The sequence below is a fragment of the Nerophis lumbriciformis genome, linkage group LG14 (assembly GCF_033978685.3).
Source record: "Nerophis lumbriciformis linkage group LG14, RoL_Nlum_v2.1, whole genome shotgun sequence".
Taxonomy (NCBI): Eukaryota; Metazoa; Chordata; class Actinopteri; order Syngnathiformes; family Syngnathidae; genus Nerophis; species Nerophis lumbriciformis.
In genome coordinates, this window is record NC_084561.2 from 29,987,496 (window position 1) to 30,011,401 (window position 23,906).

The 23,906-nt window shown below is 42.1% G+C and overlaps 1 protein-coding gene across 4 annotated transcripts in view; it reads left to right on the forward strand.

Moving 5' to 3' along the window:
* LOC133616418 (discs large homolog 1-like protein) overlaps window positions 1–23,906 on the forward strand; it is a 212,981-nt gene that overhangs the window by 3,206 nt on the left and 185,869 nt on the right. For all 4 annotated transcript variants that reach the window (XM_061975651.2, XM_061975639.2, XM_061975640.2 and 1 more), the window contains exons 2-4: window positions 7,592–7,762; window positions 9,584–10,421; window positions 10,797–10,881. In XM_061975651.2, coding sequence (XP_061831635.1) covers window positions 7,592–7,762; window positions 9,584–10,421; window positions 10,797–10,881 — 1,094 coding nt within the window. The remainder of the gene's footprint in view (window positions 1–7,591; window positions 7,763–9,583; window positions 10,422–10,796; window positions 10,882–23,906) is intronic.

The window sequence follows — 23,906 nt, forward strand, 5'->3', positions numbered from 1 at the left end:
AAAGCCATTATCAGACATCCCTAATTGATACTGTTGTTGATAATATTCATTTTTGTTTCACTACTTTTGGTTTGTTCTGTGTCGTGTTTGTGTCTCCTCTCAATTGCTCTGTTTATTGCAGTCCTGAGTGTTGCTGGGTCGGTTTTGGAATTGGATTGCATTGTTATGGTATTGCTGTGTATTGTTTTGTTGGATTGATTAATACAAAAAAAAAATTAAAAAAATAGTTAAAAAAAAAAAGAGAATCGATTCTGAATCGCACAACGTGAGAATCGTGATTCGAATTCGAATCGATTTTTTCCCACACCCCTAATATACAGTATATGTATATATGTATGTATGTATAAATACAAACCCTGTTTCCATATGAGTTGGGAAATTGTGTTAGATGTAAATATAGACGGGATACAATGATTTGCAAATCATTTTCAACCAATGCTACAAAGACAACATATTTGATGTTCAAACTGATAAACATTTTTTTTTTTGCAAATAATCTGTTATGTTCGGCGGGGAAGGAGACAACACAGCAACAGGAATAAAACTCAACAGTTTTATTTGAGCTTGATTATGCGGTGGAGTGTGTATGCTACTGTGTATGTTTGCAGGACTAAGTGAAATGTTACAATGAATATTTACCAGTGGTTGTTGTGAGTGCGTGTTGAGTGAGAATGCGACCAGTTCAGTAGGGCGAGGCAGGTAGGAGAATCCGTGATACAAGCGGGGGTCCGTGGGGCTGAGAGGGGCGTCAAGAGGTCCGAGTCCAAAGTGGGGGTCGAGGATCGAGGGAGGCAGTCAGAATCCAGAGGGGTCCAGAGAAGTGAGGCGCACAGCTCACCTCCAAGGCGACGGAGGGAATTCTGGGGAAAACAAGAGGAGCGTCAAGGACAAATGAGCACAAGGTCAGAAGGTCACTTGGAGCGAGCAAACAATGGTGAGGAGCCAGAGACGAAAGCTTACTGCAAGCAAAGACTACGTTCCAGCGTTGGTTCTCTGGACACGCTGGCTTTTATGGGGAGTGGTGTCATCAGCAGCAGGTGTGTCGATTGATGATTGCGCACAGCTGTGCTGGCGCTTGGCAGCAGAAGCAGAGTGTGTATGGGTGTGTCCTGCGGCGCGTGCTGGCGAAGGAGCAGCTGACTGTGCACGTGCCGTAACAGTGCCCCCCTCCTTATGCGAGGCTCCTGACGAGCTACAGGGAGCCTCAGGGTGAGCCCGGTAGAAATACTCCAACAGTGAGGGGTCCGCAAGATAGGAGGCCGGTACCCATGATCGATCCTCTGGTCCATAGCCCTCCCAGTCTACCAGGTACACTAGCCCCCTACCCTGCCGACGGACCCTGAGGATCTCCTTGACTGGCCATACTGGGTCACCACTCTCGAGGATCCTAGGAGGAGCGGGGGTAGGGGCAGGGGGTGAAAAAGAGCTTTCTGCTACTGGTTTGAGCTGTGAAACATGGAACACAGGGTGCCTCTTTAGAGAAGGCGGGAGAGACAGTCTTATGGAGGCAGGATTGACAATGGCCTCCACAGAATATGGCCCGACATAGAGAGGTGCCAATTTCCGGGAGGGTACTTGGAGATGGAGGTCCTTGGCGCGTAACATCACCTGTTGTCCAGGTTGGTATCATGGTGCCGGGATGCGGCGCCTGTTGGCACTACGGCGCATCCTTTCGGAGGCTTTCAAGAGTGCATCCCGGGCGGTACTCCAAATTTTATGGCAGCGTTTGATGTGGGCTCGAGTGGTGGCCGAGCTCTTCATAGAGTTATAAGCGTACTCGACCCAAGGCAAGTACTTGCTCCAGGAGGCGGGTTGGCGAGCGGCAACACAACGCAACATGGTCTCTACGCATTGGTTGGCCCTCTCCGCTTGTCCGTTGCTCTGAGGATGATACCCAGAGGGAAGACTGACCGTAGCCCCAATCCCCTTGCAAAACGACTGCCACACCCGGGAAGTGAACTGGGGACCACGATCCGAAACAATATCCACCGGGATACCGTGTTGCTTTACAATATGCAGTGCAAGGAGGTCAGCAGTCTCGGAGGAGGAGGGAAGCTTGGGGAAGGGAACAAAATGTGCAGCCTTCGAGAATCGATCGACAATGGTAAGGATAGTTGTGTTACCTCGGGACATGGGGAATCCCGTCACGAAGTCCAACGCAATGTGGGACCAGGGACGGCCGGGGACAGGTAGTGGGCACAGGAGGCCCGTCGGAGGTCTGTGGGAAGCTTTATTGCGGGAGCATGTGGTACAAGTGGCGATAAACTCACGGGTGTCTGATGCCATAGACGGCCGCCAGAACCGCCGTCGGATGAAGGATAGCGAGCATTGAAACCCCGGATGGCAGGAGAAGATGCTGGAATGCCCCCAATCCAGCACCTTAGATCGGAACTCACGGGGAACAAACAGCTTGTTGGGCGGGCCGCCACCTGGTGCCGGATTAGACCGCAGGGCAGTCTTTATCTGTTTCTCCACCTCCCAAGTAACCATGCCCACTATCCGGGCAGGAGGAAGGATGGGTTCCGCCATAGGCGAACACGTGGGCTCCTCCGAGAACTGCCGGGAGAGGGCGTCGGCCTTTGTGTTCCTGGAGCCTGGCCTAAACGAGAGCGCATAATCAAAACGGCTGAAAAAATTGGCCCAGCGAGCCTGACGGTCGTTAAGCCTCCTGGCGGAACGAATGTGGAGCAGGTTGCGATGGTCCGTCAAGACCCGAAACTGGTGTTTTGCTACCTCCAAACAGTGTCTCCACTCCGCCAAGGCCTCATGAACAGCTAGTAGTTCTCTGTTACCGGCATCGTAATTCCGTTCAGCTGGAGAGAGGCGCCTAGAAAAAAATGCACAAGGGTGTACAAGGTTGTCCTTACGGGAGCGTTGGGAGAGCACTGCTCCAATCCCAGAATCCGACGCGTCCCCCTCCACGATGAAGGAGTTGTCCGTGTCAGGATGGACGAGTACCGGGGCAGAGACAAAACTTCTCTTCAGTCTACTAAAGGCCTCACTGGCCTCCCTGGTCCACTGAAAAGGAATACTGGTAGAAGTGAGTGTGTGGAGAGGTGCAGCCACCTTGCTGAAATCCCTGATGAAACGTCGATAAAATCCGGCAAATCCCAGGAACCGTCTTAGTTCCGTACGGGTGGTGGGTTGGGGCCACTCCAGTACCGCCTCAATCTTCTTAGGGTCAGCTCTTATGTGGCCCTTCTCAACAACAAAACCCAAGAATCCCACTGAAGGTGCGTGGAACTTACACTTCTCTGCTTTGACGAACAACCTGTTCTCCAGCAGGCGTTGGAGGACCAGGCAGACATGTCGTTGGTGCTCCTGCTGGTTCTGGGAAAAAATTTAAATGTCATTTAGGTACACGACAACAAAATGGTCATTGACGAGGGCCTGGAAAACAGCCGGTGCGTTAGTGAGGCCGAATGGCATCACCCTGTACTCCCTGTACTAACATAATCATTAACTTTAGAATTTGATGCCAGCAACACGTGACAAAGAAGTTGGGAAAGGTGGCAATAAATACTGATAAAGTTGAGGAATGCTCATCAAACACTTATTTGGAACATCCCACAGGTGAACAGGTAAATTGGGAACAAATGGGTGCCATGATTGGGTATAAAAGTAGATTCCATGAAATGCTCAGTCATTCACAAACAAGGATGGGGCGAGGGTCACCACTTTGTCAACAAATGCGTGAGCAAATTGTTGAACAGTTTAAGAAAAACCTTTCTCAACCAGCTATTGCAAGGAATTTAGGGATTTCACCATCTACAGTCCGTAATACCATCAAAGGGTTCAGAGAATCTGGAGAAATCACTGCATGTAAGCAGCTAAGCCCGTGACATTCAATCCCTCAGGCTGTACTGCATCAACAGGCGACATCAGTGTGTAAAGGATATCACCACATGGGCTCAGGAACACTTCAGAAACCCACTGTCAGTAACTACAGTTGGTCGCTACATCTGTAAGTGCAAGTTAAAACTCTCCTATGCAAGGCGAAAACCGTTTATCAACAACACCCAGAAACGCCGTCGGCTTCGCTGATGTGTCAGTCCATCTAAGATGGATTGACACAAAGTGGAAAAGTCCACATTTCAAATTGTTTTTGGAAACTGTAGACGTAGTGTCCTACGGACCAAAGAGGAAAAGAACCATCCGGATTGTTATAGGCGCAAAGTTGAAAAGCCAGCATCTGTGATGGTATGGGGGTGTATTAGTGCCCATGGGTAACTTACACATCTGTGAAGGCGCCATTAATGCTGAAAGGTACATACAGGTTTTGGAGCAACATATGTTGCCATCCAAGCAGCGTTGCCATGGACGCCCCTGCTTATTTCAGCAAGACAATGCCAAGCCACGTGTTACATCAATGTGGCTTCATAGTAAAAGAGTGCGGGTACTAGACTGGCCTGCCTGTAGTCCAGACCTGTCTCCCATTGGAAATGTGTGGCGCATTATGAAGCCTAAAATACCACAACGGAGACCCCCGGATTGTTGAACAACTTAAGCTGTACATCAAGCAAGAATGGGAAAGAATTCCACCTGAGAAGCTTCAAAAATGTGTCTCCTCAGTTCCCAAACGTTTACTGAGTGTTGTTAAAAGGAAAGGCCATGTAACACGGTGGTGAACATGCCCTTTCCCAACTACTTTGGCACGTGTTGCAGCCATGAAATTCTAAGTTAATTATTATTTGCAAAAAAAAAACAAAGTTTAAGAGTTTGAACATCAAATATCTTGTCTTTGTAGTGCATTCAATTGAATATGGGATGAAAAGGATTTGCAAATCATTGTATTCCGTTTATATTTACATCTAACACAATTTCCCAACTCATATGGAAACGGGGTTTGTATGTATGTATGTAAATATATATATATGGGCTGGGCGATATGGCCTTTTTTTAATATCTCGATATTTTTAGGCCATATCGCGATACACAATATATATCGCGATATTTTGCCTTAGCCTTGAATGAACACTTGATGCATATAATCTCACCAGTATGATGAATCTATGTGTCTACATTAAAACATTCTTGTTCATACTGCATTAATATATGCTCATTTTAAACTTTCATGCAGAGAGGGAAATCACAACTAAGTCAATTTACCAAAACTGTATTTATTAAACAGTTATTAAGCAGTGGCACAAACATTCATGTCATTTCAAAACAGAACGTGCAAGATTGTGAGAGACATTTTAAAACAAGCTATTAGTGCACTTTTGTGCATGATGTCCTCAAAATGACAAATCAAAACAACACTAAATTAAAGTGCACTTTTTGTACAGATTGCCACTACAATAGTTTAAAACAAATAAAGTGCACTTTTGTGCATGATGTCACACAAGATATTTCAATAACTGTCAAATAAAAATTAGCTGCATAATAGGAAATCAAATTGTGTACAACCTTCGCTATGTGGTAGGTTCCGGCGGACGTTATCTCCTTATGTAGTTTTTTTTTTCATACGGTGTTGATGTGGAAATGGTTGCCTCGGCATTTTGTTGGTGTGGCACCGAACAGAGATGTTGACGTGCGGATTAAGCACTGTTCATTCTCGAGTGGGTGACTTTTCAAATGATGCTACATATTAGCAGTAATGCTACTTTTTATAGCAACGCTTTCGCCCCACACTTGACAAATTACGGTTGTCTGTTCGACATATTCCCACTTGAAGCCAAACCACCGCCAGACGATGGACGCCCTGCTGTTTTTTGGGGGAATTAATTATTTCTTCATTTGTTACCAGATTTGCACCTTCTTTCTTTCGTATTACCGCTAGCATCACAGCTAACGTTACCCATGCTACTACCTCTTTGCTATGTGAGGGCGTATACGTATGTGACGTATGACGTGACAGTATGTGACGTGTGTAAGAAGGTGCGCTTGCTGTCTGTGAGAAGGAGACGCAGGAAAGAGCGAGGAGAGCCTGTAGTGTAATGCCAGCAGCTAAAAGCAACTGCGTGAGAACGTATACTCGAATATCACGATATAGTCATTTTCTATACCGCACAGAGACAAACCCGCGATATATCGCGTGCATCGATATATCGCCCAGCCCTAATATATATATATATATATATATATATATATATATATATATATATATATATATATATATATATATATATATATATATATATATATATATATATACGTACGTATGTATGTATGTATTACAGATGTTCGATAATATCGGACTGCCGATATTATCGGCCGATAAATGCTTTAAAATGTAATATCGGAAATTATCGGTATCGGTTTCAAAAAGTAAAATTTCTGACTTTTTAAAACGCTGCTGTACTGAGTGGTACACGGACGTAGGGAGAAGTACAGAGCGCCAATAAACCTTAGAGGCACTGCCTTTGCGTGCCTGCCCAATCACAAAATATCTACGGCTTTTCACACACACAAGTGGATGCAACGCATACTTGGTCAACAGCCATACAGGTCACACTGAGGGTGGCTGTATAAACAACTTTAACACTGTTACAAATATGCGCCACACTGTGAACCCACACCAAACAAGAATGACAAATACATTTCGGGAGAACATCTGCACCGTAACACAACATAAACACAACAGAACAAATACCTAGAACCCCTTGCAGCACTAACTCTTCCGGGCTGCTACAATATACACCCCCCCGCTATCCCCTACCCCAAAACCCCGCCCCCCCAACCCCGCCCACCTCAACCTCCTCATGCTCTCTCAGGGAGAGCATGTCCCAAATTCCAAGCTGCTGTTTTGAGGGATGTTAAAAATAAAATAATGCACTTTGTGACTTCAATAATAAATATGGCAGTGCTATGTTGGCATTTTTTTCCATAACTTGAGTTGATTTATTTTGGAAAACCTTGTTACATTGTTTAATGCATCCAGCGGGGCATCACAACAAAATTAGGCATAATAATGTGTTAATTCCACGACTGCATATATCGGTATCGGTTGATGTCGGAATCGGTAATTAAGAGTTGGACAATATTGGAATATCGGATATTGGCAAAAAAGCCATTATCGGACATCTCTAGTATGTATGTATATAGTCTAGATAGAGTATATGTACAGTATATGATATGATGGCACTCTATTGTTTTTATAAATCTGCTGAAAAAATGTTAGTCTCTTCCAAGTTTTTTTAACTGAACTTGGGGGCCGGACTGGTGTCATTCTCAAATCGGATTTGGTGCCTTAGCTGCCTGTTAAATAAAACTGTCATACCGTATACTTTGGGAAAAATAATTACAGTCACAGACATTTATGTTAAACCCTACAGGGTTCACTGATATTTGCTACATCAACTAATGGTGGAGATGCTTCTAAATCACATTTTTGCTTGCAACTTAAAGCATAAAAATGAGTCAAGAGACAGCTCTTATCTCAAAATACTCCAAGGTTGGGGCACACTTAAGTTGAGGTACCGCTGTACTTTATTTATAATCAATCAATCAATCAATCAATCAATCAATGTTTATTTATATAGCCCTAAATCACAAAAGTCTCAAAGGGCTGTACAAGCCACAACGACATCCTCGGTACAGGATAATAATTGTTTTATTTATTTATTCAATGTGTGTGTGTTTTATTCAGATGCTCAAAGAGCCCTAGAGCTACTCCAGCAGTACCGGGCCAAATTAGATCAGAGGCAGCAGAACCGGAGCCAAGTTAAACAGTGCCCTGTTGAGGAAGATCACCAGTTGAAACAGTCATTGGACCGAGTCATCAATGTGTTCCAAAGTCAGCTCTTTAGTGCCCTGCTTGGTAAGTATTTTTTGATGTGTCTTACAACTCAGCGCGTCAACACTGCATATTTTAAATACCAGTAGCTCGTAACCAGCTCCACTTTAATCACCGTGGGTTCTAGGTGTAGCAGCTGTGGCTATAATTGTTATTGTTAAGCTTTTGTTTGGTATGTATAGTAGTCTTTCTTGATATATGAATGGATGAAGTTTCCTCAGAATGATATTTTTGGTTTTGAAAGTGTATTATATTAAGTTAAGGTAGGGTGTTTTTTTTTTGTAAAAGAAGTGATCAATTAGTAAAAATGTGATGTTTTTTCCTTGTTTACTTTATTAGGTAGTGGTCGTAAGATGTACAGTTGCTCATTGGCAAAAAACACAAGAGCACTCTCTGTGTATCTATATGGATGATGGTGGCTTTTTTAGTACAATCTGTTTTGTGTGTGCTTAGTTTGGGCTTACAATGACACATGCATCTATTTAAGCAGCTCATCCAATATGCAGTATTTTCACACACAAAAATGGCCTTGTGCTTGATTTGTTTGCTTGAATCCATTTTTGGCACAAAAATATATCTGAGGAAAATTGTAACTTATTGCTGGTGTTGTCAAAATTATCTTGAGCAGGGAGCCACAAAACCCCTTACAAAAACAGTACTTGCCTGCATGTAATGTGTGCAATGTTTATTTGTGTGTTGTAATGCAAGCAACATAAACATAATGTATGTCACATAGTGGAAAGATGCTTTGGGTGATTAACAGCAAAATAAAATTAAGATATAGAAAATAGATTTAGTTTCAAATGTTAGCTATCGTGCCTCACAATAAGATGGTGCTTGGTTCGATTCCCGGGAAAGGGCTCTTTCTGTGTGAAGTTTGCATGTTATACCCGGACTGTGATAATGTGAGTGTGGATGTTGTGTGTTTAACTATGTTGGACCTGCGATGAGATGGCCACTTTTCCAGGGTGTACCCCACCTTCCGCCCAAATGCAGCTGGTATAGGATCCAGCCCCCCACCCCTACCCCGAGAGGAACAAGCAGTAGAAAGCTGATAGATAGATGGGTGGGTGGGTGGCTGGATGGATGGATGCTGGGTTTTTTTTGCACAAAAAGAGAAACAGAGGAAGATAAGACATGCAGTATATACTCTGTAGCTAAGTAACAAACTTGCCACTAGAGGTCACCAGCGTTTTAGCTGTGAGAGATTCAATTGATGGTCTCAAAAAATCCTGCCACCATCAAACTATTCCACAACCCTAACTTCTGTAGTTGAGCAGGTTCAATTTGCCTTCTGAATTGTTCACTAAGGTAATTGTGAATAATCTGCTGATGCCGCTGTAAAAGAGGAATCTTAAACCAAAAATACTTATAGAAAACTGATTGATGATCACAGGCAGGACAATGGAACAGGGGGTTAATGCTGGTGCCTCACAATAAAGGTCCTGGGGTCTTTCCGTGTGAAGTTTGCATGTTCTCCCTGTGACTCCGGCTTCTTCCCACCTTTAAAAACATCCACCTAGGGATAGGCTGATTAGCAACACTAAATTGACCCTAGTGTGTGCATGTGTGTTTGAATGTTGTCTGTCTATCTGTGTTGGTCCTGCGATGAGGTGGCAAATTGTCCAGGTTGTACCCTGCCTTCCACCGGAGTGCAGCTGGGATGGGCTCCATCACCCTGCGACCCCGAGAGGGATAAGCGGTAGCAAATAGATGGATGATGATATTCTTGTATCTGTTTTTCTCATAGAGAAAATATATGTGAAAATCAAACAAAGATTAACTAATTGTCAATGATTAATACTTAGATTACATTGGCTTTACACTTTTGTTGTTTTCTTCCAGATATTCAGGAGTACTATGAATTCACAATTGTTGCTGACAGCCAGTGTTCACCCAATCTAATAGGGGACACAGTGACACCACCCTCTTCCGACAATGTATTATCAGAAAATTCTGCTCTGCCAGTGCCCGCCTCTGGCTCCAGGACCACTGTAACCAACGCTGGAACATCCCAGCCCAAAGACATATCTCCAAAACCCAAGTCTATCAAGTCCCCTGCGCCTCAAATTCCAACACCCACAAAAAAGCCTCATTCCCCTCCACCACAGTCTCAATCACAACCAGCCAAAGTCAAGAATCGTGCCCCGCCTCCTCCAATACAGGATGGATCTTTTAAGTCCAAAGGAGCTGACATTTCTAAGCCCTCGTCCCCGTTTACTTGTCCTACTGCAGTCACAGAGAAAGGTGTGGCATCCTACACTGTCCCTCCATTATTAAAAACACAGAATCAGATCTCGCCAAATGGTGCAAACACAACTCAAGATGCCAACGAAACCAGTGTTTCTTCAGAATTTTCCTCATCAGTTGTTGATCAACAAAAAAGTTCTACCAGTCCTGCTGATCTGGCGACTGTTTCAAGCCTCGCCATTGGCACACTTCAAGGCTTCATCGCTTACACTACTCCTGAGAATGCCACTCTTCACAGCAGCCCAACTAACCATACAGTCACAGACGCTACCCTCTTTGCATTAACTGAAGACCCAGGCTCAGGCAAAAACCAAGACTCAAGTAAAAACAGTCCCAAAACAAGTCCGATGACTCCCAGTCAAGGAAAGTTTACATATTGCACCCCCAGTCCCATCAGTCCTTCTGGGCTACAACGCAAAGGATCCCATAAGAGGTATTCAAACTTGATCTGTGTCATTTTGTAAATGTACAAAGAAAATATTGTATATTATTGGACTGATAAAAAAATTACATACTGTACTCATATTAGTTTAAGTGTTTTTGATTGCATTTTTTTGAAAATATTATATATATATATATATATATATATATATATATGTATGTATATATATATATATATATATATATATATACTGTATATATATATATATATATAAATATATATATATATATATTTATATATATATATATATATACTGTATATATATGATCAAAACCTTAATATGTGCATATTAAACAAATTCATAGCTGATATTTAAATATTTTACTACCTTAGATTCACCCTATTTGTTATGATCTTTTTTCTAAGTGTAACCAGCCCTGGGCCACCCGCCTCCTCTCCCTTTAGCTTTGGTGCAGGCAGCCCTGCTCCATCTCCAAGCCCAGGACCCAAGGTAAGACTCTCTGCTTCGTTGGTTTTAGGAGGAAACCACAATGTTTAGAAGTTTTTCAAAACAGCGAAGATTGCATGCAGATTTTAAGTAGTCCTGTATGTCATGAAAGAGTTTTGCTGCACGTATGCATGGAAGTGAGCTAAAAAGCTGTGCAAAAGTGCTTTTTTTGTAGTGATAAGGAAACCGGCATTTTATGGTATAACTGTGGTGGCAGTTCAAAAGAACAGAGCATGCTTTTTCTGAAAATGTCTCTTCTGCATCATTACGGGTGCGGAGGGAATCCTCTCACATTGTGCTCTTTTAAGTAGAGTTTTTTTCTTAGTATGTTTTTCCTGTTGATTTGAAAAGATGCAGACTGAGGCAACTCAGAGGTGGGATATTGTAACAAGAGTGATCTTATAGTGATATATTGTTTATTGTTCTCTCTGGTATGCACACTGAGTGTTGGTTTGAACTCAAATTGGTGTGAGAAGTGGACTAGGATGACGACAATATAAATTGTATTTATACACCCCTGTGTAATTACAAACTATGCTTATAGTTTATTACCTTGATAGGTGGGTTATGTGGGTATATGTTTTACAGTATTATCTTGTAGTTCAGATATATTAACACACTCACATACACAAACAAACAAACAATGTTGGCAATCATAGAAACAGACTGCAAAGTTTCAGTGTCACAAACATCATTCTAGATCAAGGGTCCCCAAAAAGTTTGGGCCATATTGAGTTAAACAAATGTGGCCAAGGGCTTGGCTATCTATTTGTATATACCTGTATGTATGCAGTACTTCTCTTTTGTAAAGTAAATCTGTACAGCAGAAATGGGCATCTACATGTAACTTGGGACATCTCACAGGCCAGATTTTAGAGGGGCTGTAGTTTGGGGACCCCTGTGTAATTACATTAATATCACTACAATAATGGATTAAAAACAGAGAGTGTCCCATTAGCTCAAAACTGGTAGATTACAGCAATGATATTTAAATCTTAATCTGCTTGATTTCTGTTTATCATCATTACTAACCCCTTTCGATTATTCTAAATTCTTATTAGTAAGAACAAGCACAGACACATTTTTTTTTAAATCTGCATATATCCAAACATATATGCACTATGAACAAATCTGTACTTGTCCAACATACATTTTTCGATTCTCCTTTATGTATTGCCAGTATTCAATACTTTTTCTTACCAATTTTGCTCCATCTGATATCTCTCTCCTGTAATTTTATTTGATCATTGTGTTGATGACTGTTGTTGCTGACCTCCCGTGCTCCAAGAGAGCAAGCATCTCTCGTAAGAAGCTTACTAAAGGCTGCTTATGGACTTTACTGAAGTCCAGCTATTTCAGGATAGACAAAGAGAGTACAAAAAATTGAGAGTGAGACTCAGAAAGACAACTTCCAAACTGGTGCCTTTTATTGTAAGTGGGGATATGCGGCGTACTGACAGAGAGGACATGAGAAAACTTCCAGATCAGCTTTAAGATTGCTGAGAACACAATGGTAAATTTGTAGCAGGACTACCTTTTCCAAATTAAGAAGGTCACTCTGGAATTGTCACCTGTTGTAAAGAACTGAAGTAAGTTTGTAGATGACCGTGCCTGTTGTAGTTCTGATACTATTGGGATACCACTAACGCTAGATACCAAATAGTAACTCTACATTCACAGCCAATGTAATGTACTTTTATGTATTTTTTGCCACTGATGTAACATTTTGTATAATGCTACTATTAGCAGACCATTGTACACATACGTACAAACAAGTACAGCATGCAAGCTCCTTCCTCGTGCATTTAGCTGAGGCCCTCCCTGATTGCTAAAATACTTTTATATGCCATATTTATGTATGTATGTATGTATGTATATATATATATATATATATATGTATATGTATGTATGTATGTATGTATGTATGTATGTATATATATGTATGTACAAACCCCGTTTCCATATGAGTTGGGAAATTGTGTTAGATGTAAATATAAACGGAATACAATGATTTGCAAATCCTTTTCAACCCATATTCAATTGAATGCATTCCTCGTGCATTTAGCTGAGGCCCTCCCTGATTGCTAAAATACTTTTATATGCCATATTTATATATGTATATATATATATATATATATATATATATATATATATATATATATATATGTACACACATTCTTACTGTAACAAACTGCTGGTGTTAAGGTTTTATGTTCGTGTGGTTTGGATTTGATGTCAGAATTTGCCATGTTTGCAAAGACACCGTCCGTGCCTGAAAGGTGATTAGCGGAGAATGAGGAAGTGGTGTTGTGTGTCTGGGGAAGCGCAGACTCATGGAGAAGAACGTTTTTGCACTGGAGGTAAAACCTGTTGGAATTGTGCCGTTTGTTGTCATAAGATTGGTAAAAAAAAGTTAAAAATAGCGTCAGACTTTTTGTGATTTCTTCTTCTGGGAGCTACAATATATTATACTACTTTACTTCGATTTCAAGTAGAAAAACCCGTATTTTCAAGGTGTAGCGCTAATGAAAATGCTGTGGCGGTGCGCCACTTTCAGTTACATTGAGGGAAAAACCTGAGGTTAAAAGCAGAAGCAGAAAGAAGCAGCAAACATTTTTATTTGAACTATTTTCCCTAAAATACACATTGAGGCTATACATGTGTTTTATCCGATTACTCGATTAATTGAACAAACTAATCGATAATTACTAGAATAATCAATTGTTACAGCCCTATTAAATATTAAACTTTAAACACCACCCTCTTCCAAGTTGGTTCTAACCGGGCTGCTAATTATGATTTTGTATTCTCTGTCATTCATTTGAAGCATTGATGTTCAAAGCCACTATTACTTGTTCAAAGAAGCAATTAGTTAATGTAAAGTTGTTAAATTCATGCCATGCTTCAGTAAAGCCAGACCAGCTAATCTTTTTAGGATTATCTCTGTGGCTACACGCATACTGATATCCTATACCAGGGGTCGGCAACCTTTACCAGTCAAAGAGCCATTTTGACCAGTTTCACAAATTAAAGAAAACAATGGGAGCCACAAAATCTTTTGAAATTTAAAATGAAATAACACTGCATACAAAGTTTTTTTTTTTGCTTTGTGCTATGTATAAACCAAGGGTCTCAGACATGCGGCCCACACCTTAATATGAAAATTGAATGTTAGTGCGGCCCGCGGGTTTTATATGAATGGCGCTTGACAGCGTCATACTTGTCAACGCTCCCGATTTTTCCGGCAGACTACGAATTTCAGGGTAAGTATACTCTCGGAAGTGCCGTGATGGAACAGCATTTAACGCCCACTACAACAAGCGTGCCGGCCCAGCCACACGTCGTATGAGGCTACTGCTTGCTCACGTAAGCGACAGCAAGGCATACTTGGTCAACAACCACACAGGTTACACTGACGGTGGCGGTATAAAAAACTTTAACACTCTTACTAATAATGCGCCACACTGTGAACCTACACCAAACAAGAATGACAAACACATTTCGGGAGAACATCTGCACCGTAACACAACATAAACACAACAGAACAAATACCCAGAATCCCATGCAGCCCTAACTCTTCCAGGCTACATTATACACCCCCCGCTACCAAACCCCGCCCACCTCAACCGACGCACGGAAGAGTTAGGGCTGCATGGGATTCTGTGTATTTGTTCTGTTGTGTTTATGTTGTGTTAAGGTGCAGATGTTCTCCTGAAATGTGTTTGTCATTCTTGTTTGGTTTTGGTTCAAAGTGTGGCGCATTATTAGTAAGAGTGTTAAAGTTGTTTTATATGGCCATCGTCAGTGTAACCTGTGTGGCTGTTGAGCAAGTATGCCTTGCTGTCACTTATGTGTGTAAGCAGAAGATGCATATAACAGGAGGCAGAGCTGACACGCTGTTTGTACAGATTGTAGAGGGCGATAAATGTTATACCATCATAGCACGCCCTTATTATTATTATAAGGGTGAAAATCAGAGAATATTAATCCCGGGAGTTTTCTGCGAGAGGCACTGAAATCCGGGGGGGGTCGGCAAGTATGCAGTTGAGCCGCATCAGAGTGATCAAAGAGCCGCATGCGGCCCCGGAGGCTCGGGTTGCCGACCCCTGTCCTATACTACACCTATAACAAACGTTTGTAGTGCAGCCATTGTGACTCTTGGTTTGAGACTGACAATGCTGGATATCTGTCAGAAAGAGTCAAAGCTGACCATGTTTCAACCGTATGTTCACACAAATAATGTTATATTTTTACACTGGTTTCTTATGACTGTTTTTACTGTATCAAGGCCACAACTTTAACACGTAAAATTTGATTAAATAATGACTAAACAAGTTTTAGAAAATCTAAATCACGCTAAAATTACACTTTTCTTCATCTGGACTCCAGGTGTCACTGGTATTGTATTTAATTTATGTGACACATTGGTGTATCCTACTTTCTGGCACACTAGCACCAAAACTAATTAATATTGTTTTTTCTCCTTAAATACTTGATGGTAACAAGGAGAAGTGCATAGTTTTATGCAAATTGTGCACCAAAGATTTTACTTATACCTAAAGCAATTGTAGCGGTAAAGTCCTAAACAATTACTGCTACTGGTTGCTGAATATAAATGAAGCTAGTTTAGACGTGTGCAGCCGGTTATTAAATCGATGTCCAGGATTGTGTCCATGTTTAACAAAAATGTTTATTGTCATAAAGTCACATAAATAAAACTCACATTGTAGCAAAACGGAAAATAAATGGGAGCAAACAAATACTAGCCTGGCACAGTCAAAAACTGTTGCGCCTCCACTCAGCAACACCTGAGCAAGATCCCAGCCCCTCCCCAAGTAAACTGGCACTTGGCCTTGAGTCAACCCCTTAGTGACGTCATGAAGTTGACAGACAGAAAGAGTATATGGCTCTAACACACCAGCCCCTAATTGCCACTGGCGTGACGAACAGAGCAATTGAATTAAAAATAAATAAATAAAAATATATCTATAATACCAAAACAAAACCCTTTTTCTTTGGTTTTCATGTTCCTTTTTGCAATAATGCAGTTGTTTTACTTCTTACCTTCGCATAGAAGGCATATCTTTGTTACAGGTCTTTCGATTATGCTCGTTTTGGTTTGCAGACAAACTGAGCGTACAATGCCTTTCCTATCAGGAAAGGTTTCCAGTATTCTTCCAAGGATCCAACTTCCTCTTGGTGCTGAAGCATCCACTACTGCAACAATATCTCCTGGTGTGAAACATCTTTTTTCATTTGTCCACTTTTGTCGCTCTTGTAGCAACGGTAAATACTCATGAATCCACCTTTTCCAAAAAAGGTCAGCGATATATTGATTCTGCCTCCATCTTATCTTTGCATACAGATCCTTTTCTTTCTGCTTCCAAAGCTTTTTCTCTTTCTAACCTTTCTTTCTTAAGAGCCTTTTCTCTTTCCTGTTCCAAAGCCTTGAGTCTTGCCTTTTCCCTTTCTCTCTCTTTTCCTTCTCCTCTTGTTGCTGCTGGAGAAGTGCTTGCTCCAAGGCTCTTTGCCTTTCCAGCTCTAGAGCTCTCTCTCTGACCAGAGCTTGCTCTCGCTCTTCCTGCTCTTTGGCCAAAGCTTGTTCTCTCCTGCCTCTCCTTTTCCAAAGCAGGTTTTTTTCTCCAACTGCAAATCTTTTTCTTCCTCTTTTTCAAGAGCTCTTTTTTGCTCTTCCTCTTTTGCTTGCTCTTCCTCATGGGTTCTTAACCTCGCTCTTTCCAACTCAAGAGCCGTTTCAGCCTCTGGTTCAGAATCCTTGTCTTTCACTGCGTAAGCCTTGAGCCCACTCACAGGACTTTGGGCTGAATGTGTTCCGCCAATGCTCTGGTTCGTAAGCAGTTCCTCCAAACCAGATCCTTTGTGCGCCCCTGTCCGGCCCGCAAGAGGCCAATCATAAATTACAAAATAAATTTTAAAAAGTATCTATGTCGAGTGTGCAATACAACGGTGCTGCTTTTGTTTTGAAAAGCGTTATTTGTATTACTTCTGTGTGGACTATGCTCGTGCGCGATTGTGAGTGAATGTGAACAGCGGCAATCACAAATGACAAAATAAATTAAAAAAAAACATCTATGTCGTGCGTCCAATACAACTGTGCTGCTTTTATTTTGAAAAGTGTTATTTATGGGCGTATGTCCGTGTGTAACCTGTGAGTGAAGGTGCACAGCGACAAGTGATGCACGGTTACCCCCGAGATGGTAAAAAGACAAAAGTTGATGACGAATGCCGTGTTTTCAACAAGACATGGACTGCCAAGTATTTCTTTACAGAAATTAAAGGTAAAGCTGTGTGCTTAATTTGTGGTACACAGGTTGCTGTGTTTAAAGAATATAATTTGAATCGCCACTACACGACGAAGCACGAGAAAAAATACCGGAATCTGTCTGATGAAGAGTGCGCAAGGGAGGCTGATGCGTTGATGGTAAAACTGTAAACCCAACAAGGACTTTTTGCCAAATTTCACACCCCCAGACATACAGCTGTCAGTACAAGTTTCGTCATTTCTCACAAAATCGCCAGAAAAAGTAAGGCGTTTTCTGACGGAGAGTTTATTAAGGAGTGATTATTGGACTCTGTTGCGCTGATATGACGCATTTGAGAACGTGTCACTCTCCCGACGCACTGTAACGAGGCGGGTTGAGACCATCGCTGGAAACTTGGAGCTTCAGCTGAAGAACAGAACGGCCGACTTTGACTGTTTTTTGCTGGCTTTGGATGAGAGCTGAGATGTACGTGACACCGCCCAGCTGCTCATCTTCTTACGTGGGATAACTGCAGACTTTCAAATCACGGAGGAGCTGGCAGCCATGCAGTCAATGAAAGAGACAACCACAGGTAATGACTTGTTCACATAGGTTAATGCGTGTTTGGACATGTTAGGACTAAAATGGGACAAGCTGGCAGGTGTGACAACAGATGGTTGTCCAAATCTGACGGGAAAAATGTTGGACTTTTAAAGAGGATGCAGGATAAAGTGACAGAAATGGACATTTTTGCATTGTATTATACATCAGGAAGGGTTGTGTTAAAAATAAAACCATCAAAAGCAATCTGCTTTTGTATAAAGATAAGTTAGGTTAAATGAAATTATTATTATTATTATTATTACTATTATTTATCTTACGGTATATCAAAAATAATTTGAGCAAAATTTAATTGAAATATTGTCGGTGTGGCCCTCCAGCAGTGCTCGGGTTGCTCATGCGGCCCCTGGTAAAAATGAATTGCCCACCCCTGCTCCAACCTGTTAACGATTGTGTGGTTAACAGTAACTTTGGGGCTCCCATTATGCTGGTCGTTGACTTGTAATGGCCCATTAATTACCCACCCCAGTAGGGTTTTGACAGCATAGGGTCCGTCTCTGTGGCTGTTAAACACCTCCCATGGTTCCATTAACTTGGAGGCGTTGGTACCAATTAACAGGTCCACGTTGGCAGTTAGTCGAGGAATTTTGATGCCTTTGAGGTAAGGCCACTTATCGAGCTCTGCTTCACTGATCAGACTGTTAGTACTCACAGGCATCTGCCTTTGAGTGAACACATCAGGAAGCTCAAAAAACGTACTGCCTGTAAGCTCAGAGATTTCCAGGCCATTTACAATGCTGCTAGAGAGCCTTACTTTTCCCCATGGTGCGCAAGTGGATTTTTGTTCTTCGGCCTTCTGTGTTTAGCCTGTTCACTAGCTGTTCACTAGCTGTTCAGAACAGAAGGTCCCTGTGCTTCCTGGATCTAGGAAAGCATATGTCTGGACTATCTTGCTGCCCTTTGAGCACTTCACTTGAACAGGCAGGATAGGTAAAATTCCATAGTTGCCAGCCCCTGTATGGCCACAAGTTGATGCTATAGTGCAACTTTCTGCTTTTATCTTTGGCAGTTGGCTATTTCCTCCACTTTCCAGATCCCTCCTGTCAATATGTAGAACATTAGGATGTGTCTTGTTGCAGTAAGAGCAAGTGATGCGCCTGTCACAACTCTTGCTCAAGCGCCCTGTGCACAGGCAACAAAACACAGGCCTTTTTCTTTTAAAAAGTCAAGCTTTTCCCTGTGTGCCTTCTTTCCCAGTATCGGACAGTGCTCCAATGCATGTCCACTTTTACAATAAAAACAGGAAATACAGTTTGTCTTGGAGGAGGAGATCCCTCTGTTCACAAACTTATTCAGGTGTGGATCCGGTTTAGGTTCAGTGGCAACTGCCACCTGAGTTGCGAAACTATTTCTTCTTAACTGTGATTTGCTTTGAGGTATGAGCTTGGGTTTGGTTACTGCTTTATTCAGAGGAATTTCCTGTATGTCTCCAAAGACAGGATCTGAAGCAATTCTGACCTGCTGTTCAATAAATTTCACAATGTCTGTGAAACGAGCACGTCGCTTTTGTTTGTCAACATTGTCAGCTGCTTTTCCTCTCCACTGGTCCCTTAGTTTGTAAAGAAGCTTTTGTATGAGCATCTTCATGCTAGCTGGCATATTGAGCTCATCCAAGTACTGCAGCTCATCCTTGGCATTGGAGCATACTCGCAAGTAAGCTTGGAGATTTTTCACATCTTCAGACTTGATATTTGGCCAAACCATGATTTTGTCCAGGTCGGCTGATGTTTTTTTTTGAAGGATTTCCAAAGTGCTCCCTTAGTAGGCGTTTTGCTGTAGCACAGCTTCTCTCTGTAGGCATATAGAGGCAACTGCGCACCAAATCTCTCGGCTCTCCTTTGGTAAACTGCTCCAGATAACATAAGCAGTCACCACAATCATTGTTTTTTGTCTACACAATGCTCAAATGCTTTCATGAAAGCCTGAAACTGCAGTGGGTTACCTTCAAAAAACGGAATTTGTCTGTGTGGAAGCAATTGGGAGGTTTGTGCTTGAACCAGGAGTGCCATCATTTCATTTTGCCTTTGTAATACAGTGTGGAATTCACCTGGTATTGTGTTATTGCCTTGAAATGATTGAGCTGCTTGAGGTAAATTTTGCCTTGATGAGCGAAGTGGTTGTTTGTTTGGTTGTGGGTGATTCAACCCTGTTTGGGGCATTCTTCAATCAATAAATCAATCAATCAATGTTTATTTATATAGCCCTAAATCACAAGTGTCTCAAAGGGCTGCACAAGCCACAACGACATCCGCGGTACAAAGCCCACATAAGGGCAAGGAAAACTCACCTCAGTGGGACGTCGATGTGAATGACTATGAGAAACCTTGGAGAGGACCGCATATGTGGGTAACCCCACCCCCTCAAGTGGCTGTGTGAAGCTATGAAGGAGCAGCTTTAACAGACGGCTGAAGTTGTTGTACAGGCTGTGCAGGCACTTTTCTCGGTTTTGTCCCTTTTTCGTGTTTTTCCTATTAAATTCAGTTTACAAAAAAAAGATAACATTTGAGGCGCTGTGGCTTAGCCTTGCGTATAAAATAAAATAAATCACAAAATAATTTGAGTCTGCAAAACATGTGACTCTTTCTAGCACCATGGTAGGCCTCTTCCTGGGACCGTTTGGAGTGAACCATGGAGTGGAGTTACATGCTGACGTCATCGACTATTCCTACCAGAAGCTGTACTCCTTCATCACCACCAGCGACATTTTTTTCATCAGACCTCTTGCTCCTGCCAGAAACACTGGCTTCATGGAGGACAGACAATTTAGCACTGCAGGCTGCTATTTGAGCATCCAATTCCATTTGCTCTTTTCCTCCTTATAGCCTCTGCTTGTTCCTCCTCTTTAGAGCTGCTGCATGCGCCTCCAATGCATGAATCTCTTTTAAAGGCCTACTGAAATGCGATTTACTTATTTAAACGGGGATAGCAGGTCCATTCTATGTGTCATACCTGATCATTTCGTGATATTGCCATATTTTTGCTGAAAGGATTTAGTAGAGAACATCGACGATAAAGTTCGCAACTTTTGGTCGCTGATAAAAAAGCCTTGCCTGTACCGGAAGTAGCAGACGAGTAGCGTGACGTCACAGGTTGTGGAGCTCCTCACATCTGCTCATTGTTTACAATCATGGCCACCAGCAGCGAGAGCGATTCGGACCGAGAAAGCGACGATTTCCCCTTAATTTGAGCGAGGATGAAAGATTCGTGGATGAGGGAAGTGAGAGTGAAGGACTAGAGGACAGTGGGAGCGATTCAGATAGGGAAGATGCTGTGAGAGGCGGGTGGGACCTGATATTCAGCTGGGAATGACTAAAACAGTAAATAAACACAATACATAGATATACTCTATTAGCCACAACACAACCAGGCTTATATTTAATATGCCACAAATTAATCCTGCATAACAAACACCTCCCCCCTCCCGTCCATATAACCCGCCAATACAACTCAAACACCTGCACAACACACTCAATCCCACAGCCCAAAGTACCGTTCACCTCCCCAAAGTTCATACAGCACATATATTTCCCCAAAGTCCCCAAAGTTACGTACGTGACATGCACGTACGGGCAAGCGATCAAATGTTTGGAAGCGTACTCACGGTACAGTGTCTGCGTTTCCAACTCAAAGTCCTCCTGGTAAGAGTCTTTGTTGTCCCAGTTCTCCACAGGCCAATGGTAAAGCTTGACTGTCATCTTTGGGGAATGTAAACAATGAAACACCGGCCGTGTTTGTGTTGCTGAAGTTGGCCGCAATACACCGCTTCCCACCTACAGCTTTCTTCTTTGCTGTCTCCATTGTTCATTGAACAAATTGCAAATGATTCACCAACACAGATGTCCAGAATACTGTGGAATTTTGCGATGGAAACAGACGACCACCATGCTGTCCCAAAATGTCCTCTACAATCCGCGACGTCACGCGCTGACGTCATCATACCGAGATGTTTTCAGCAGGATATTTCGCGCAAAATTTAAAATTGCACTTTAGTAAACTATCCCGGCCGTATTGGCATGTGTTACAATGATAAGATTTCATCATTGATGTATAAACTATCAGACTGCGTGGTCGGTAGTAGTGGGTTTCAGTAGGCCTTTAAAGCAATAGCACGGGCGATAAGTGCTGCCTTATTCGCCTCTGCTAATATGCGAGCAGAAGAAGTGGAAGACATTTTGCTTTTGTTTGAGGCTGTGGATTCATTGAGCTTTGATAAGACAATAGATGGAACATTTGAAATGTTGTCGTGCGGTTGTACACTTTCATTATCAAAACCATCAACAGCAGAACCCTCATTTTCAGCCTTGTCAACCTGGTCAACAAAACCATCACAATTCCACATTTTTGCTTTGTACCATATCTCATGTTTAGTACACTCATCATCTGGTAACAGAGCCAACAAAGTTATCTGCACTTTTCTGGTTTCATGATATAAATCCATAAATTTGCTAAATTCCTCCTTTAGCTTATGTGAACGTGTTTCGTAATTTAACACGGCAACGACCCCCTCTTTCAGCATTGAGAGTCTTTTCAACTTTGATTTTCTTTCCCCCTGAAAAAAAATAAACGGGAGCAAACAAATACTAGCCTGGCACAGTCAAAAACTGTTGCGCCTCGACTCGGTAACATCTGAGCAAGATCCTAGCCCCTCCCCAAGTAGACTGGCACTTGGCCTTGAGCCAACCTCTTAGTGACGTCATGAACTTCACAGACAGAAATAGTATATAGCTCTAACAGCAATCAATCAATCAAAGTTTATTTATATAGCCCTAAATCACAAGTGTCTCAAAGAGCTGCACAAGCCACAACGACCTCGGCTCAGATCCCACAAGAAAAAACTCAACCCAATGGGATACAATGAGAAACCTTGGGCGACCGGTGCATTGGGCGTTGAGTGGATCTAGTTAATAGTGTGAGAGTCCAGTCCTTAGTGGAGCCAGTATGGGATCATCTTGAGTGTAGACAAATCAGCAGCGCTTAGACGTCCCCAACTGATGCACAGATGAGTGATCCACCCCGGGTGCCGACTTTGAACAGCTAGCATTTCATCTGTGGTCACCTAATAACCTCTCCACGCAGGAGAGAGGGGCAGAGCAAAAAAGAGACGGCAAATCAACTGGTCTGAAAGGGGGGTCTATTTAAAGGCTAGCGTATACAAATTAGTTTTAAGATGGGACTTAAATGCTGCTACTGAGGTAGCATTTCTAACTGTTACCGGGAGAGCATTCCAGAGTACTGGAGCCCGAATAGAAAACGCTCTATAGCCCGCAGAGATTTTTTGCCGGGACATATGGTACAATACAATCAGCAAGATAGGATGGAGCTAGACCATTTAGTATTTTATATGTAAGTAGTAAAACCTTAAAGTTGCATCTTAAGTGCACAGGAAGCCAGTGCAGGTGAGCCAGTATAGGCATAAAATGATCAAACGTTCTTGTTCTTGTCAAAAGTCTAGCAGCCACATTTTGTACCAACTGTAATCTTTTAATGCCAGAAAATAAAATAAAATAACATGTGACAGTAATCAAGACGAGACCTAACAAACACATGAGTAATGATTTTGCATCGCTGGTGGACAAAATAGAACACATTTTAGCGATATTACGGAGATGAAAGAAGGCTGTTTTAGTAACACTCTTAATGTGTGACTCAAATGAGAGAGTTGGGTCAAAGATAATACCCAGATACTTTACCTTGTGTAATTGTTTGGTTGTCAAATGTTAAGGTGGTATTATTAAATAGGTGTCGGTGTCCAGCAGGACCGATAATCAGCATTTCCGTTTTCTTAGCTTTGAGTTACAAAACGCACTTCAAGCTTACATTGTCACCTGAATGCGAGCAAGCACAACAGCATCAATAGTTTTCGTACAAGCAAACCCAGCATTAAATACATTTTGTTGCTTCAGCTATAACGTCCCCGCTTAGTTTTTGTACTTTGGCGAAGAGTGATGAGTCACAACACTGCCAAAAAATAAGGGTTGTTACTTTGTTTTATTAAACGAAATGACAGCCATATTGGCTATAGGGCTGGGCGATATATCGAATATACTCGATATATCACAGTTTTGTCTCTGTGTGATATAGAAAATGACTATATCGTGATATTCGAGTATACGTTCTCACGCAGTTGCTTTTAGCTGCGGACAT